The 19,349-nt window shown below is 43.4% G+C and overlaps 1 protein-coding gene across 3 annotated transcripts; it reads right to left on the bottom strand.

Annotated features, from left to right (window-relative positions):
- Positions 1-630: 630 nt before the first annotated feature.
- LOC119144179 (cyclin-dependent kinase 11B) lies at positions 631-18,369 on the bottom strand. Of its 3 annotated transcripts, XM_037379150.1 has the most exons (20): positions 18,239-18,369; positions 17,563-17,697; positions 16,777-16,892; positions 16,148-16,272; positions 15,448-15,586; positions 14,758-14,888; positions 13,482-13,604; positions 12,187-12,282; positions 11,947-12,075; positions 11,042-11,107; positions 10,259-10,434; positions 9,421-9,511; positions 7,671-7,792; positions 7,216-7,321; positions 6,659-6,780; positions 5,825-5,932; positions 4,713-4,829; positions 4,293-4,441; positions 2,557-2,746; positions 631-1,568 (listed from the first exon to the last, which is right to left on the bottom strand). In XM_037379150.1, the coding sequence occupies exons 2-20, from the start codon at positions 17,671-17,673 to the stop codon at positions 1,476-1,478; spliced, it is 2,310 nt and encodes a 769-aa protein (XP_037235047.1). In that variant the 5' UTR covers positions 17,674-17,697; positions 18,239-18,369; the 3' UTR covers positions 631-1,475. The 3 variants fall into 3 exon arrangements, with proteins under 3 accessions (XP_037235047.1, XP_037235046.1, XP_037235048.1); XM_037379149.1 differs by lacking the exon at positions 18,239-18,369 and having other exon boundaries at positions 10,259-10,428; XM_037379151.1 differs by lacking the exons at positions 13,482-13,604; positions 18,239-18,369.
- Positions 18,370-19,349: the final 980 nt, after the last annotated feature.

Raw genomic sequence — 19,349 nt, 5'->3', positions numbered from 1 at the left:
AGGGATCTTCCAGTGATGCCCGCGCTGGCTGCAACGCCAAGGAAGGAAATCATTTTACAGCATGAAACACACACCAGGCGGTTGTGGGTGAGTCCTTCAGCGCTCAGCGCGGGCTGCGGCGAAACGGCGCTCCTTGCCGGGACTCCGTGGGCTGTGGGCTGCTGCGAAGCCCTGCATCCAGCCAGGGGGTCATCACGCTCCGCCTAGGTGGAATCTTGCTAAAATCACGCACGCTTCCGTTCCCAGACTAGGAACAGAACTGGTTCTCCTTCAGTACTAGGCAACCACCCCTCGGGCCTAAAGAGAAAAGAGTTCCGCCTTCCTCCACAGCAAACACCAACCCTACCGGTTACAAAACTGACCAGTTTAGTACATCCACGTTCCAGTTCCAAGGCCGTTATCCAGAAAACCTCTTAAAAATGTACTGAAACGGCTAGCACGTTTACAATTCAAGTCAATCTTTTTACTGGACTGGTGCCCAGTCCTGACAGCACAAATACCCCAGTATTTTCCAAATCTTCCTGTTCTCAGAAAAGAATAACAATGTAAATCAGACTCAAAAGGACGTGATATTCCAACATGATTCCTCTGGTCTTTTATCTTACGAGAAAGGACTGGAATACGGCATTATACAATCAGCAAAGCTAAGCTCTTCTTTTTATGGAAAAAGGGCGTATTGAAAAGAACTTTCTACAGAAAATAAAGTTTCAAGTCTCCATATAAATCTGATTTAGAAAACAATAGAGGACGACTTTTGCACCAGTGCCATTGTAAATACACGTATACAACACATCAAACAGCATCCAGCTCAGTAGTGCACCCAAAAATATTGCCAGTGAGTATCGAGCCCAACCCCGCCTAGCTCTCTGCAAGGCACGCAACAGGAAAGAAACATCAGAACTGTTACAGTTTTTGCCCTAACTATATTCAGACACAAACAATTTACTACTTTTTTTTAAAAAAAGTTTGTCCAGGCTGACAATATGCTGTAATAGTGCCAGCAGAGATTGGGGGGAATAAGTTTCCACTCTAGAAGACTTAATGCCACCAACATCCAAGTTTCCTGCATGTGAAGAAATGAAATCCTTCACACTGTTAAACAAATAAAAATGTATTTTAATTCTACAAATTTACAAGGAAACAAAACAAACCAAACCCTAAAAAATAAAACAGGAGAACTGTTCCAGGATTGTACTTCAAGTTTTCCTTTGTCAAATTTTGTAATGATCCTTGGCTTTTCAGGTTAATTCCAGTCCTCTAATGGAATGCAGCAGTTATCCTCCACACCCAGCAAGATCTTGCCTTTGAATCTGTGATGACATTTGACTTTTTGCCTGTGAAAAACATCTAGTCTCCCTGACGTGAAGAACAGAACTGGGGCACTCAGAAATCCACTCACACGAACAGTTCCTTTTTTTTTTTTCTCCTCTCTTTTTTTTTTTTTTTCCTCCTCCTCCCCCTCTTTCATGTTGAGTTTAAAACTTGAGGCTGAAACCAGGTCCTGCAGCAGATGCTCCTTGATTTGTGGTGGTCAGATGAAAACCCGTGTCTTTCAAATCATCGTCACCCTGTGAAAACCAATCACAATTCATTTGTCAGCCAGTGTCTGATAGAAGTAAAAGCAGATGCGTTTACTTCTCCAACACAAAAATTAAAACAACAACAAGAAAATAAAGTATCTCTAGGAGATGAAAAACAAACGTTTGATTTCATTGTATCATTAGCTAAGGCTGATGCAGAGCATTATTAGTGACCTTTAAATATTGCTATTTCAAAAGTTCTCTTTTCTGAAGGTCTCTCAAGTGTATTCCCCCTTTGTATACCTGGACTGCACATGTGAAACGAAAAAATAACGTGGCACACACTGTATAAGTGTGAGGTACAACTAGTGAGTGTCTGATGAAACACACTCTGTGTACCCTCGGTGTTAATTTCTATACCCTGAATAATCAAGGCTAAATAAACCTTAAAGGCTACTTCATCTGTTCAATAGGGCGCAGTGCCTTCCGGCTACGCTGAGACACGGAGATAGCGCTACAAGGCTGACACAATTAAGGCACCTGGGACTGTAACATGCTGTACTTCCAAGGGCATCTTTTGCAGCTGGCTTTTCATCAAAACGGGCAGCACAAGCCCCACGGCCAGAAGGAACACCAGCCTTGCCTTTCTGGGAATTCCTCTCCAAATCCTGGGAAAAGGAGACTGTTCCTAGCCACAAGATGCACGTAACTTTACCCGGCGTTGGATTTTTGCAAAAATAAATAATGCAGCTTTGAAAAGTGTAGCTGAAAGTGTAAAACAACGTACGCTTCCAACAGGAAAAAGTGTTCTGCACTGTGGTAAAACCAGGCATCATTTCCTTCTCAGGTTATGTACGGAAATGGTGATTCTGGGAATGCACCGGTAACTGGCCCTGCCCTTTGCAAAGGGAAGAGGGAAAGCTGGACTTCCAGCGTGTCTTTTTTTCCAAGCCCCAGAAGACTTAACAGATGCCACCTACATGAGCTTTGCCAAACCCAGGCTTTGGACCCGCCCGAGAACACGAGCTGTGCTCACCAACTGACTGTAGCCAAGGCCCCCCTCGGGTGGTCGCGGGCTGGTGCCACGTTTCACCCTTTGTTGTTCACTTTTCGCTGGCCAGGTGGGAAACATGGAGGGGTCAATCGGCAGGGGAGTCTCTCGGAAATACTCATGCTTCAAACCATCTTCGGCAGTAATTCTTCTGGCTGGGTAGTAGGTCAGAAAGCTGAGAAGAATTTAGGAAGACAGTGAAGTAGGGAAGGAAAGAGACAGGGGCAGAAAGAAGAGAAGTTTTAGTCCCAGAATTATACATTCTTCAGAAATGCAATGCAGAATTTTTTGACTTTTAACAAAGATTTCTATTAATGGGTACGACTGCTGACATCTGGGCAAGCTAACACAGCTAGCTGATTTGAAAAGCATGCTTCCTACATGAACCTGTAATTAATTAAAGGAACCGCAGCTGGAACTACATCTCAAAAGGTGCTTTTGTAGGGATCTGTTCAGCGGCATCATTAGGTACCTCAGAACCCCGGGGTAGTCAGATACAGCTCAGAAGGCAGCCCAGGACGGGTCAATTAAAGTATTTTACAATGCTGTTTTGCTTTTTAGAGAGGACAACTTAGATTACATTGATACACTGCAAAATACTGGGATATAGTGTAACTTACCTGCACAACCTGTATTTCATTATTTTAAACCTTTCACAATACAGAAATACGTTTTCCTGTACTGTCCATCCTACCAAACAGTATTGAGCCCTGACTACATAAACATTTGTATATCCAAGATTTGTGCATGTAACGAGTTCCACTGACCAACGTACACTTACTCATGCGTTTTTGCAAGTTCCAGACCTACACGAATACTACAGTATTGTTGTTGTTACCCAAAATAACAAAGGCCCGATAGCCCTGTCATAACCAAAGCAATTAAGTAGATGACACTGATGCGATATCTATGTTTATTAAGACAAGTTATGCTTGGACCTAACTTCCAATAAATTATTCACAACTCACTCAAAAATCTGGAGCAGCATAACTGTTAAAAATTAGAAAGACTTGAATTTTTTTTTTTTAAGTATTTTTTTTTTAATTTAGATTTTTTTAACAGAGACAAGTTCTAAGTAAGATCCGAAATTCACTTTCCCCTACTTCATGTCACAAAATTTAAAGGAAATATTAGGGGAGGGAGGGGAACAAAAATCTCTCAAAGCCACTGTCCACCTTCTAAAGAAAAATTAATCGGAATGCGATCAGAATTCACCAGCAGAGTTAGTTAAAAGGACTGCCAGAACATCCAATGTGACCGAGCTTGCAAACTTCGAAAACCTAGGAAAACCTCCAAGATTGCTGTTTTCCTAATTCTTTAATATGATCTCTAGAATATACTACTTTTTTCAATTGTAATTTAATTGTTTTAATAAGATCCATCAGCAGAACACGATAGCTGACTCGCCACGTAATTACACATGACATGAATGAGCTAAAACTACTACTAAAACCTTTTTTGTTCTTCTTGGATATAGGTGTGCGAGAACAACCTTGGACTGAGGTTTAACAGCAGGTGTTAAGAGCATGGCACACTGAATAAAGCTGTTGGGAGAGTGAGGAATAGCATTGCAAGGAATGTCACAGAAACTTCAAAGGCATCAGGCATGTCTTGACCAGGTTAAATGCACTGAAATACCATGCTTCACTACACGTCATTTTCCACCAGTACCACAGCATGTGAACAGCTTTTCCAGGGACAGGCGCGCAGCTAGCACCTACTTGTTCATCAGATCAAACCCCTGATCAGAGAGGAGGGCTCCAAATCTCTTGCGTAGGTTGTTATAGGGATATTCCGTGAACGTCATCTTCTTTACTGCTGGCAGCTCATTGTAACCAGGCCAGATTTTTTCGCTCGGAGTACCCAGATCCTGTAAATTAAAACATCTCCTTAATAAACTCATTCTAGAGCGTAACTCTTCTGCTTACTCATTATGTAGCTACAGGAGTTGGTAAGCACTGAGAAAACAGACAAAACACAAATCATGGTCTTAGCCTACTGTAAGTATTGTAAAACAAGAGTAGTAAGCCCTTTATTAAGGCTGAATCTCTGTCAAAGAGCAACAAGCGCTTTCAGTTTCTTACTGCTCTAATTACCTGGCTTTAAAACCAGTCAGAATCCAAAGGTGTTAAAAATATTACCTTAAAAACTTTGTTAATCTGGTCAATTTCTGACTTCCCTGGGAACAGCGGTTTCTGCGTTAGCAGCTCTCCAAATATACACCCTACGGACCACATGTCTATCGCCGTCGAATATTCCTGAAAAGAAGAAATATACCTTATAGAACCAGTAAGATACTCACACTGAGTTGTCTGGGGGAGGTGGGCATGGGGTGTGTTGTTCTTCCAGTTTGGGGTTTTATTTGAGGGTTTGGTTTGTGTTTAAGTTTTTTTTTTTTTTAAGGATTCTACCATTCTGAACAGAACACATCTGATCACTCCAACACCCAAGGTCTCAACTGTATTTATTTAGAAGTTAAAATTGCTGTGAATGACGAGTAATACCCATACACACAAATACTACAGGATGAAACGAAGCCTCCACAACGCTGCCATTCTTTTTCACTCACAGAGCAGCACGAACTAGCAAAGCACTCGACCTTGCACTCTCTTTCACACAGATCCTTGGCCCTTCTTTTGCTACAACAATAATCTCAGGTTATGGGTACCAAACCTGCTCTCCACGGCACACCTCTTTTCTTAAATGTAGCCACTGCTGCTCCAAGAACACCTTTGAAAGATAGCATAGGGCTTCTTTCACTTTTGCAGCCATTTTTTTGGTGGTAGTGCAGCATTTTTTTACTGGCATGGTTCTTGTCACTGGAGCCCTACAGAATGCTCCTGATTGCATCCAGATTTCAGTTAGGAAACAAGTAACCAGTAGGGAACGTTGCCAGAGTGTTGCTAGTACCTTGTTCTGCTCGTACCTTGTTCTGCTCTCAGATGTCACAAATTTTTGACTAAGGTTAAAAGAAAAATCCAGCTGCCTAAGATGACAGTGACAGTTTGCACTTATCCGTGAGAAGTGCAGTGGCACTACCACATCAGCATCCCAAAGGAGAAACACTTGATCCATCACCCACCCACCTTCCCTCTGTGGAAGACGGGACCTTTTTAGCTGTGTTACTAGAAAAGATCATGCTGAAGGTTCAGAATTTCCATCTCTAAATCAAAACAAGAGAATCAAGCATACTCATACAGGTTAGTGTGGAGAGTCATTCCTCCAGCAGCCAGAGGAACAAGGAGAAACATACCTTAGCTCCAAGCAACAGCTCTGGAGCCCTGTACCAAAGCGTCACCACCACGGGCGTGTAAGGCTTCAGCGGGGATCCATATTCTCGGGCGAGTCCAAAATCTCCAACCTAAATGAAAAATTGGCAACGAGCAATATTCCCAACGTTGACCACACCGTTCGCTGTCAGTGCCGACACGCGTGGGCCACGCTGGCTATCGCATGGCTTCCACCTTCAACAACAGCCACGTGGAGCACGCCGTTTCTCGTGGGCCTGCCTTTGGTTTCCCACTGAAGGGAAAAATGTGTTTTTTTGACTTCTTGAGGCCAAGTAACGAGCTCCCATTATTGATCACCTTGACAGAAAGTTTATAGGGCAGGGGGAAAATAAAGCCCAACAACAGCAGAAGCTGACTTCAACTTTGCAGTTGTCAGTGAAAGGTGAGATTTTTAAAGCGTGCAACTTCAAAGACTTTTTCTTTGTAAAGAAAATCTCCACCTCCACCAGTAACTGCACAGTTCAGCGATACCACAGAGATTTATATTCTCCATTAAGCCTCACAATCTCTCAGGTTGAAAGAGCAACAATCCCGGTTCAAACATTGTGAGGCTGATACAGAAAAAGTAAATGCCACTGTCACGCTTCTGGTTTGCTGCACCACCAAGAAGAGAACACTGCTCAGTGCAGTCCCGCTGTAAGGAATTCAGTATCCACTAGCCCACCCTTACAGATCACATCCTAGCATAAACCTTACAGCTGCAGCAGAACGTTCCATCGAGCTCCTGGCACAGCTGTAAGGCAAGTGCAATTCTGCAATCCAAACTTTTTCATAAGTAAATTTCATGTAATTCTTACTTTTAAAATGCCTGAATGACTGAGCAACAGGTTAGACGTTTTCAAGTCTCGGTGAAGTATCCAGTTGTCGTGAAGATGCTTAACTCCTCGCAGTAACTGAATCATCAAGGTTTTCACTTCACCTGAAACGATAAAAAGAAGCCAAATGCATTTAAGAGAATAAATCTTTAATAATTTTTTTTTGTTTGGAGAATCCAGAAAGGGGCAGGGGGAAGAAAGGGATGTCAACTTAAAAGCAGGGGACAGACTGCACCATAAAAACATGTCACAAAACGAGAGCAGTTAGACCCACAGAGCTGCCGATAAAGCAAAATTAATTTGGATAGCTGGAATGCATCCGAGTAACGCTCAGAAATTAACACCTCTCAAAAAGTCAGACTGAACAGAGAAAAAGCAGTGAAGTCTCTGTTCCAAAGAACACGCAAAGGACGTCCCAAGGCAATACACGTCACCGAACAAAACCAGTTCTCTGACATCACTACAGCCCGAAGACACCGAGCTCTGTCTTGGCCAGCTTTGCAGTTCTGAGATCTGTAAGAGACTATGGCAAACAGTACCTGGTAGAAACGGTTGCTTCATTGTTTCCATCAGACTCTTGAGATCGTGTTCTACGTAGTTCATTACGATATAGATTTTATCCATATTGCTACCTACAACAATCTCCTAAAACACAGAAACAAATGATCAAAACAAGCACACGGTATTAAAAAAGCATGCAAAAATGCATTTTAGAAATCTACTGGCTAAAGGATAAGTGGCGCCTGCCATGGGTCATAAAATCCATAGAAAAATATCTTTATTCTATAAAATACCCCCAACAAACAGCTCATTTTTGCAAAACATGAGATTATGTGGAGACAGGTAATGTCTGTATAGTTTTATGGGTAGTATACAGCTGTTTACAGAAACAAGCTCTGCTACGAATGCTAACATTTTCATAAGGCATTCTAAAAGCCAAGAGGCAATATTTCAAGAACAAAAATACGTCTGAAATAGAAGACTGTGGCCTTACTCTGACAGTGACAATATTTAGATGTTGTGCTTTCAGAATAGTATTTATTTCTCTCAGAGAAGTAATGGGAAAGCCTTCCTTTTCCTTTTCCATTTTCAGTCGCTTCAGAGCCACAATTTCATCTGCAAAGAAAACAGAATTAACTCCAGATCTCCCATCACACATATGGGAGATAAAATAAAATGCACGTGAAGAGGTCCCCCGGTGTTCTGTCACTAATTTATTTGAATGGACACCATTATTCAAGACGTTATGTTGAACCAAGAAAAGCACCAGTCTCACATTAATAAAGTAAAGCCAAAAAACACCACCACCACCACCACAAGATCGCCAAGTTTAAAGAAGGAAATCCAAAACAACAATCCAAAAGCTGCACCATGAATTTCAGTGTATCCCAGTATAACTCCTCTGGAAAGAAACTAAAGAAAAATGCATTTAACTCTAACCCCCTCGCCACAGCTGGGCAGGTAAAACAGCAGACAGGAATGCCTCAAACGCAATTTACCTCTGTTTAAAGACCCGACTGGAAACCAAGACGCCATTTAAAACATTACTGAAGGGAATGATTTAAATACATCTGGGTTTGGAAGATATTGTGGAGAATAATGGTTACGTCATTCTCAGAGTGGGCCCCAAGACAGAGAAGGAAAAGGAAAATGAGCTCATGGTAGTTGTTGAGTAAACAAGTGAACTCAGAGAGAGCACGACGCCAGCTGTATACTTCCACTCGCCACAGGAGACAACTGGGCACATTATTCTAAAATAAAGAGAGGAGCCAAGGCATCCAGAACTTTAAACCTGTCACCAAAATCACAGCTTGTCAGTTGGAACCTGAGAATAACTCTATTTTCTGTCAAGGTCTGCTTTGGAGCATAGTTCTTTTTACAAGCTCTCTTCACCATCTGCCAACTCAATTTAAAATTGCAGATATTTAATTTACTGCGTTACAGTTCGCCTTGAAAATGACCAGCTTGCTAAAAAGGAATGCATCACTAGTGACGGCAACACTACAGGGAAACCAAGGTCAGAGCCAAAAGAGCAGATCGTATCTTGCTGTACCTTCTCTTTTTCCAGGAAAAAAAAAAAAAAAAAGTGTGCTGCAGTAATATCACTATTTTTGTTAAACTACCAAATATTTCTTTAACTTGAGGAATCGCCGTGGAAGAAGAACATATAAACGACCTGATGGTTGGCTCTTGCACCACTCGTAGAAAATGCAGTAATTTCTTCAAGACGCTTGCCGTTACAAACCAGATAAGCAAAGAGACCAAGTTTTAAAAAGATAAATACACTTGAGAAGGAGCTTTAAAAATGATGACCGACATTTCTTTCTACAACAAAACACTGCAGTATAGACTCACTGCACACCAACCGCTGCTTTAATCAGGAGTTGCGCTTACAGTGACGCCTGGTGGAATGTTTATATCAAGTTTTGAAAACTTCCAACCTGGTAACTACCTACAGCAGATCTCGAGCCAGAAGTAACTGCCTTTGGAGCCAAAAACTGAAAGTGTTTTAATTGTTCTCCACCAGCACAGCCAATATAGGGATTACTGCTGAACACCAAGAGCTGCAAGTGAAGCCCTATGTCAAAGCCCACCCCCTACAAAAAAGCAGAATTATTCTTCGTAAAGAAGGAAGTATTTTAGACAGATTTTTGTTCATCAATGAAAAACTCAGACCCAGAATTCGCATACAACTGCAGCCTTAAATACAGTGAAGATAATAATCGGCTACCACTTATACTAACCAGTCTTCTTGTCTTTCGCTCTGTACACTACACCGTACGTTCCTTCTTCAATCCTGTTCAGACACTGAAATTCCTCCACGCTACGACACCCCTGAAAAAACAGACAGACGGACATTTACTTCTCCAGCATCTGGGGGAGGGTTTCGCTGCTTGTTTCTGAGAAGACATATGGTAAACCTCAGCAACTTCACAGGGATAATTAAAATTTACCAAACAAATTCAACAATACGGCTACGCCACGTGAGAATGGTATCTTTGGTAGTTTGGTTTTTTTTTCCTACTTGGATCTCTAAAGGAATCCTGGACATTGTCTGTGTTTTAGTAGCCTAACTCCATTATTTCGTTAAGTCTTCACTCGTTCCCTTTTGCATAGAGTAAAGAGATTTCTGCCACAACGGCAAAGGTGGCAACTCAGCACCTTAGACTGATACTTTCACATAGTTCAATTAACAAAAATACGCTTCCTCTTCATATTTCTACACTTTTCCATTGGCTACAAAAAGAATAACCCCCCACCAGTTTCTATGCACGTTAACAGAACTTTTCTCTCACAAGTACGTATCTTCAGACAGCAATACCAAGATACCAGAGTATCAAATGTATTATGACATCCTCTGTATCTAAAAGATGTGTGCTCCGTGCACACATTTTTGCCTCATCAAACGCAAGACAGCAGCATTTCACACATAAATGTGTAATTTTGTGACGCCGAGTCAGCAAAGTGTATTCTGCCCATATACTCCCTCATGCTCAAATGCGTGTTCACGATGTTAAGCAAGCCGCTAGGGAAATCTGTGCGCCCATGGTATTCCCAAGGATCCTTTAAGCGATCCTCTACCTGAAGTGCAGGAAGGTACTTGGGCAGCTCTTGCTTCAGTTCAATGGGGGAGGAGGCTGGTGAGTCAGGAATATAGTCCCCTTCCGTCATGGCATTGGAATGAGGGGTGCCCTCCCCCACTTCCTCCTCTTCTACTTCGCTTCCCGCCGAATCTCGGTCAAACCTCGACTCTGTAACTTTAAAAGTCAGAATCAGTCACGGAAAGAGGGAGCCGTTTGGAACAAGGAAGTTCAGCTTTAGACAAAGGGTAGGGAAAGCCTGAGCACTACAGGAGGCGGGTGTGCAGCTCACACAGCTTACGGTACTGTGTCAGTACAGACCAACGAGAAGCCCGATTCCTCCTCCTTGCACAGATGATGCTGTCAAGAACCGGTTTACAGTCGTGTACCATACAATCTCCAGCATTAAATATCGCATGTCAGAAAAATAAATCTTTACCCTAACAGAATGAAAGGGGAAAGTGACCCAGAAGATCTCATTCTGATTGCAAAGTTTTTGAGGAGAGGACAGGATAAGAGACCCAAAATGAAAAAGAAGGAAACATCAGCTCGTTCGACTAGCATCTGATTTCCTCTAAACATAGACCTTGGAACAGACATCAAGGAATTTCTGATTCTGACATGAGAATGGCCCCAAAATGCCAAATATGGGGTATTTTAGAATGATGGCAAAGTTGCCACAAGAAATACTTTTAAAATATTTTTAAATATTTGAGAAACAGATTTATTAGGCTGCAAAAAATCAGCCAAACACTTCTTTAAATATTCAGTATTTGCATTGTACCAACTGGGATGTGGTTTCCATTCTCCCGTTCCTCCTCTTCACTCATTTCTTCTTCGCTCACCTCTTCTGCAAAACAGAATCAAGTTCAGCTGTACAAAGTCAACATTCCTGCAGTCCCTTGTCAGGCAGATCACTATGGAAATGCTTTTCTAACTTGCCAGGCCTTCTTTACCTTCTTCACTATCTAGTTAGTGACCTTGTTTCGGTTAGAAAGCAAATGCTTCCCCTCATTCAAAACTGCACCTTTCAGCTTCCAGCAGGGAACACGATTCTTACCAATTATCTGGAATTTGGGGATGGGGGCAGGTGAATAAATTAAGTCGGGAAACATATGACTATCTGTTCATAATTGAAGTTATGCTTATTAACTATAATTGATTTTTTAAAAAAAACACCACCCAGCCATCAAAGCATGCTTTTGCGCCTTTCCTTTACTAATTAGAACAGCTGTAAGTATATGTTTTTACTAACCCTTTCTGACATACATTTACTTGTACTGGCATGAAAAAAAACCCCTGAAATTTGCAACTGAAAATAATTCAAAATGACAGATACATTTGTATTTCACACACACGCCCCCCAAATCAGTGCAGAATTGTTCTCTACAGAATATTTGTTATGTTATGGAATGACTTAAACTGTTAGCCTTACACCATTTAGGAAGACAAAAATGGCTTTCAGTTTTCTAATCTGGCATCTTAGACGAATAATGGGTATTACCTCTATATAAAAGGACAGAATATGACTTGTACTTGTTTTTTTTCTTTTTAGTTATCTTGACCTGTGAGGTCTCAGCCTATCCTAGACTAAGAGAAAAGGAGAATGTTCAAATAAAACAATACAGAATGAGAAACAAAGAAAATCGCAACACACCGTTCTAGGCCCTGCTTTAGGACCAGACTCACCAGCTGACTGCTCAGACACTTCCTCAGAATTGCTCCCCGTCTCCTCCTCCTCCTCCTCTTCCTCTCCCTCTTCCTCAGAACCTTCACTGCTAGACTCTTCCTCCTCCTCTTCCGAGCCTGATCCAGATTCTGTTCAGGAACAATCAAACACAGAACTAAGTAGGCACACGCTCCAACAACAGTGTTTCCTCAACAGACAACCGTACAATTAATTACATCTACTAAATTCCACTTAATCACCTGATGAGGACTCTGCCGAGCTGGTTTTTCTCTCACTGTCGCTGATGTCTTGCAGGTCTGAAAGAGGATCTCTCTCTTCTGGTTTCTCTTCTTTGACTGTTAAGACCACAAAAATTAAAAACAGGGTGCTGACTGAGTATGACTTCTACTCATAAATGACTCTGAACGCCCAGGTAACTGCTTCACTTCACCTGGCCATCAGATTGGTGCTGAACATTCCGTATGTAACACTGTTTCCATGTTACTGAAAAAAAAACCACTTCACTCTGCTCGAAAGACAGACAGTTTTTCTGAACTGCAGTGGTGCAGGATCAACAGCCAAAACGGTGGAATATTAACCTTTTCTTTTTAAGCATGATATATGCCTAAGCCCCTCTAATATTAATTTAAAAAAAAAAAAGTATCATGGTAACAAGTATCGCCACGACACAGCCTCACTATCATGTGTACATACAGCGCTTACTATTCTAACGCAGTCCCTCTGGATGACCATGAACTAGCACATGCAAAGAACCGTTAATCAATTAAGACAGTCGCTTTGAAGGACTTAGTGCCTGCCTCCACCTGGAATTTCAGCTGATTACATTCTGCAATCAGCTTACTTGAAATAGTTATGCTTGTTTTTACAGCCACACACATTAATAAGGCAGCCAGAGCTTTTCTTTAACTGCTTTTACATTGATTGTGTGAATTCTCTACTCGTGGTTAGGACCTTGTAGGCACGGGAAGGACCGTTTTCAGGCTTAGAAAACAAAATTCACCATCTCACCACAATACTGCCTTGAGTATTTATTTTCTTCTACAAGATGACAGTATCAGTGATGCTTAAACTAGATTGATCCCTGTAAGGTAACCTTTCAAGCTAACTTAGTTCCTAAGAATAAATCCAGCTGGAGCTAGTGTAAAGAATCCCTTTTTAATCTGTGAGGGCATTAAAGTAGCAAAATGTAAAAATTCAGTCAGCTGCTTTTTTCATCACTGAATGAAGTAACTCACTTAGAAACTTTTAAAATTACCACTCCTCCTACTGCAAAGGAAAGATTAATTCTATTTGTCACTTGCACAATTACCGGAAAAAACAGCATTGCTTTAGAAAACCATAAGTATGTACATATTGATGAATACTCCAGGGTTATGCCGCTATGGCTGAATATACTATTACACATATGGCTGAAGATATAACACTTTCAACAAGAGTACCAGGGATATATGTTTACCACTAAAAATTAAGACACTACCCCAGAGCAGCTCCTCCTAGCCCCCAGGCAAAGACATTGTAAAGTGGCAAATGCTACCTGGTTTCCTGCTCTCTCCTTGCTCAAGCTTGTCCCTCTGCTGTCGTAATGGGCTGCGACTCCAGGGTCTCATTTTTACTTTGTCTCCATATTCTTCCCTCACTGTTCTATGGTGTGCAGAAACTAGTGAAAACAAAATCGGAAGAAATTGTTACAGCTCCCTGCCCTAATTAGAATACTTCTGCCTGCCACAAACATCTGCTTTGCATATTTTCGGTTTTCCTTACAAACTAGAGGGTAGTAGGGAAGAGTGGAAGTGGAACCTAACTGTACCTAGGAGAATAAAGGACTACAATTTGCCTCGTACATAATAAAAAACGGGCTTGTACTACTTTGAGAAAGGTGCTGCCACACTTGGGAAACAGAAGCAAGATGCCCTACATATTCCACAGTAAACAGCCTGAAACTAAGGCTTCAATGCCAGAGAGAGAGAGAGAAGCAGACAGACCAGGAAGATAGATAAAAGAATAAAACCAGATCAGGTTTAGAAGGAGCTGACAGAACATTTAGAGCAACAAAAGTAACTAAAATGAAAGGCTAGGATAGACAAAAAGGAGCTGTTTGGTATGAGCTGAACTAGAAAGAACAGCTATAAATATGGTGGCTTCTGCTACTCTTGAACAATATTCCTCGCCTGATCACACGAATGGGCCCTGATTTTTACCTCTGACAGAGATCCTTTAACCAAAAGTGATCTGAACTTAAGATTGCAAGTATCTGATATGCTATGCAACCTGAGGGTTCATGTGCAGAAGTTAGTTTAAATTTAAGTTGCCTATCTTCCCCGCTTGATTCCCACTACAGTCTTTTTCATGGCTGGAGCATTTCCACGATGTCTCTCCCTGCCTTTGCAATTTATTTCCCCAAATCCTTAAAACATTTTATTTTGAGACTTCAATCTCTATGAAATTGTGTTAGACTCAGCCAAAGAGTTCAGAAGCAACAGGGATCATGAGGGATACACTCACACGCACACAGAGACAATGTCAACTACATGAATCTTGTTTCTATAGGAAACCAGACTAATGGAGAGAGGCAAAGAAAGACTTAGTGACTAATTTATATGCCATGACATTTAAGGCATATGACATTGTTTTATTTCCCTGCGTACAACTTAACAGATTTGGGTTTTTTCCCTCTGGACATAGAAGTCGTCGTCCCACCCTTTCATTTTTTTTACATTCTGGCACTGACCCAAGTACGCTTTCTGTATCTCCATACCACCACTGTGTCAGCAGATAGCGAGCCCAAACAACATTTACACAGAGACAGTTACCTTCTCTTCTGGCTTCCCGCTCCTTACGCCTTTCTTCAGCTCGCCTTTCTCGTTCTTTTTGCTCCCTTTGTTCTTTTTGCTGCTCTCTGATTTTTCTCTCTCGTTCTCGTTCAAGTTGCTCCAGACGATCTCTAGGAAAGAATTAGTTTTTGTTACGTTACAGACTCTACACATTCAGCTTATGAAGTAAAGGAAAACTGTTCTGCTGCAACAAACTATAGGGCCATTCCCTTTCATCAGCAACAATACCACGACTGCACATCAAAAACAGACATAGCTTTCCAGCTGATCGGCATTTCAAAGACAAAGACGACGAGCTCTAAAACACACAAGCTTCTGCACATTTATCAGGATTTAAACAGAAATTAAACAAATTCAGTTAATAAATCCCGATACTATGCAAATCTGGTTCACCCTTTTTTTTTTTTTCTTCATTAATAGTAAAACACTGGCAATTAAATCACCTAGAAGTATCTGTTGCAATGAAGCCACTTACAAAGGTAATTCAAGTCAAGAACAAATTTTTGTTAGACAACACATTCATAGGAACGTGGCACTGGCATCAGACCTTATAAGCTTCTGCTCTGAATTTTTTTGTCATTTCAGAACAATGAAAGGTTAGAGAGACTTAAGAGGAGGAAGCTGTTCATCTCTGCTGGTTTGTCACAGAGGAGGGAGGCATGGATGTACCTCTCCCTCCTGGAATGCTCCCTTGCCATTTCTCTCCGTTTCTGTCTTTCCCATTCACGACGGGCTTTATCCTGCTCTTCTCTATGTCTCTTCCTACGCTCATGTTCCCGTTCTTTCTCTTTCACTCTGGCATGTTTCCCTAAACAAACAAAAATTTTGGAGTGTTACTCTTCAAAATACTTAGTGCTCCTATTTTTAAAAAGCAAAATTAGAAAGGTAACCTATTTTCATGTTCTCTAATATTTTCTTAACGGAAAAATTCTGATCTGAAAGGGTGTTGGAAAATTAAAGAATCATAACATCTTACACAAATACTTGCCTTAAAATAGAAAAAGGCTGTTAGCAACAGGAATACAACATGAATGTTTCTAGAAAGGGTATTTTTTCCCTTACAGTCAGGTACAAAGATCATAGCTCAGCCCACCCACTCAGTGAAGCCAGTACACTTAACAGACTTCAAAGAGTAAAAGTAGATTTTGTGTCCCTGTCCCAAAGTAATCACTGTCCTCTCGAACACATATACACCCTTGTCATTCCCGTAAGGGCATTAAACATAATCAAAGAAGTAACAAAAGTTTCCATTTCTCTGTCTGATCCACCTGACACGTTTTCTTTAGTCCACAGGTATTATTTCACTCTCTACATTGGGCTTCACCTTGAGAAGCTACCAGAAATGTTACTCAAATGTAGTAACAACCACCTTCTGCTGAATGACTACGATGTCTACGTTTCTCTTTCCTCTTCTCATCTTTTCTGTGATGGGTTTTTTCTTTCCGTGACATTTGCTGTGGTGGTTTTATAGCCAAGGAATCATCTTCTTCTCCTCTAAAATACAAGACAAATGAAGAAACTCAGGAAGGTTACGTGTACTGTCAAACAACCCGTGTGTTACTTCCTCTTTTCTCCACTTTGAAAAGAATGCTTTTTTTCCTATTTTATTTAGATTAAACCTCATTTCCATATTACCCCTGAAACAAGCCAGTAACAGCACATTACAGAAAATCACAGTCACGCAGATGAGAGCTATTATTATAAATGCTTGTAATACACAAGCAAACCGAGGATGAATTAAGCATCGAAGAGAACTTAGCAGGCCTGCCTTAACTGCATCTTGAGCAAAGTGGTTTATTCCTAGGTAGCGAGCAAAACCAGAACACTGTTAAGCCTTAACCAATACCCTCAACATGCTCTTCCAGCAGATGACACATCTGCAGGCTAAAGAAGTTAAACTTTTCCCTTTCAAGTATTTTTAAACCCTCTTCTCAGTAATTCTGAAGGTTCAGTTCAGTAACTCTTCCTAAGCTAACAAGGTTATTCTCTTATTCTCACCTGTCTTCCATAGAGTCTTCCCTCCTGTAAGGTGAATTTCTGATTGTTATTTCCATGCGATGATCTCTCAGCTCCCCCTCTTCAAGAGAATCCCGCTTTGAATCCCTATCATCTGACTGCGACGGAAACACAAGAAAGGGCGAAATCAAAACGCAATTAATTTTTATGTCACAAAACGAAAGAATGTAAATAGTACTCAACTCTTCCATTCCTGGCTCAAAAGCCATCCTCAACTGGTTGCACCAGGAAGGCACACTAACTTATGATGCAGAGATTTCACAGCTGTAAGCAGCCAAATGCAGTTTGATTGCAACTAGAGCTGAATTTTTGTAAATTCAATGTAACTAAGCAAAATTAAACCACGATTAAGGAGTATCTGTTGACTATTGTTTTTCGAAAAGCATTATTACTATGTATACAGCTGTACAAAACAAGTAGTAACACAGAAGTTACTCAAGCACAATTACTTAAGCCCACTCTTTTATAAAATCTTTGAAAGGCTGTTACTTAACTGCAGCTTCTGGTTACATCCATTTCTCTACCTTTTCTAACCAATAACTATGAAACAAAGCACAGGCTGCAACGTCAGGCCAGTGAGATCTCAGCAGAGCACAGTATTTTTGTCAAACTCTGGAATCACAGACCACACCACACACAAGACACATGTGAGAGCGCAGAGGAATGCCGTGGGCAGGGCAGGCAGTCTCATTCTCAGAAAAAGAGGCTATAAGCACTGGAGCTCCTCAGGTTTCATTAGAAATACTCGCTTCCCGAAGGGTAGCTTACATTTTTCATGCGTTTTATCTCTGCCTTCTCCTCTTGCTCCTTCCTTCGTTTTTTTTCCTGAAGAATTTCATCTAAAGTTTTCACTTTCCAAGAATCCTTTTCATCACCCATTTGAGTTACAAAAAAACAACAACTCTGAAAAAGAATGGGGCATTAATGAAACCACACATTCCATGGCAGCCACGTTATCTTTTATGCGTTTTCACATACAGACAAACACCCGACAGACCATCTCCAGGCAAAGTGGAGCGGGACTCCCCTGAGGGCGGCCTGGCCTGGCCTGTCCCGCCCCGGGGGCACACAGCCCGGCTGCGGGCCCAGGGCCCCGCTCCAGCCCCACGGGCCGCCCGCCGGCAGCACAGGGGGCCGGGGCCCACCGCCGGGGGGGGACAAGGGCGGCCGGACACGCCAGGGGCCCCGCAGACCGGCCCCCCCAGCCCCGCAGGCCCCCCCCCGGGCCCGCTCGCCCGCCCCGGCCCAGCCCTGCGGGCCCCGCTCCCCTCACAGACGCTGCCACCGGGGCCGCGCCTCCGCCCCGCCCCTGCCCCGCTCCCCTCAGCCCCGCGCCGCCCCCGAGAGCCGCCGGGAGCCGCCGCGCTGAGGGAGAGCGGGGAGCGGGGCATGGGGAGGGCGGCCCCCGCCGGGTTCCCCCCCCCCCTCGGCCGGGCCCACTCACCGCCGCCGCTACCGGAGCCTGGGACGAGCAGCGCCGGCCTCACGCGCCACTTCCGCCGCCGCGCCGGTTTATGACGTCAGCGGGCGGCTAGCGCGGGGCCGGGCCGGGACCCATCCCCGGCGGGACGGGCGTTAATCCATGAATTACCGGCCGCGCTCTGCCTGGCCGATGGCAAACAGCGAGGCCGAGCCGCGGCCCAGCCGCCAGCCGCAGGGCCGCCCCGGATGGCGGGTGAGCCCCGGGTTGTTGCTGCTCCCTGGGACCCGCCCGCCCGTTACACCGGCACGGAGCCAGTCACGTGACGGCAGCGGCGCCGCGGGGGACCGACAGCGATGCGGGGTGAGGGGGGGGGCAGCCCCGAGACGGAGAATCGGCCGCAGAAGCGGAGCCGGCGCGGCGCAGGTTGAAGTGACACGGCCACAACAGCGCAGGGGGAACGGTGGCTTTGTGCATCCCCCCCATATCCCATCCCCCCCCCCCCCGCTAGGCAATACCCCTTTTAGGGACACTGACCGCCACAAGTAGCCCCTCGCTCCCGCAAGTCTGTGCTCCACAGCCAGGCCCCACGTTATTTCAGGGTTTGGCATTTCAAGGAGGACGTGCCGTTCCTGTAGGACCCTGCGCGACCAATGTCGAAACAAATCGCCCACCGAGCTGGGCTTGGGGCAGTGCGCCAGCGCCCGGGGGGCGGCCAGAAGCAACGTCGCTGAAAGGAACCCCGGAGTGTTTCAGGAGCCAGCTTTTCCAGAATAAACCGGCCAGCGCACTGCCACCTTACAAAGCAACGCAAAGGCGGGCAGTTGGGGCGTGACACCGCAATAAAATTTTAACACGGAACAAACGGTCCTCGGTCCTCGCTTCCCCAACAAGAACCACGGCAAAGGAGAGTTACTGGTATGACTGGAGGAAGAAAAGTCTTGCCCTGGACAGGAAAGAGTTTGGTTTGTTTAATCTAACAAGGGCCAAGAAGTCTGTGTGGAAAAGTCCACGAGATCACCACCCTGCAGACAAACTCCCAGGAAAACAGGGGGACCACGCTGCCTCCAACCCGGTGGGGCTAAACCACCACTAATAAGCTCAGAGGTGTCAGAAATTACAAGTACCAAATTCC

Source organism: Falco rusticolus, chromosome 3 (genome assembly GCF_015220075.1).
Source record: "Falco rusticolus isolate bFalRus1 chromosome 3, bFalRus1.pri, whole genome shotgun sequence".
NCBI lineage: Eukaryota > Metazoa > Chordata > Aves > Falconiformes > Falconidae > Falco > Falco rusticolus.
The sequence above is the reverse complement of the archived record's forward strand: the minus strand, read 5'-3'. Positions and strand labels throughout refer to the sequence as shown.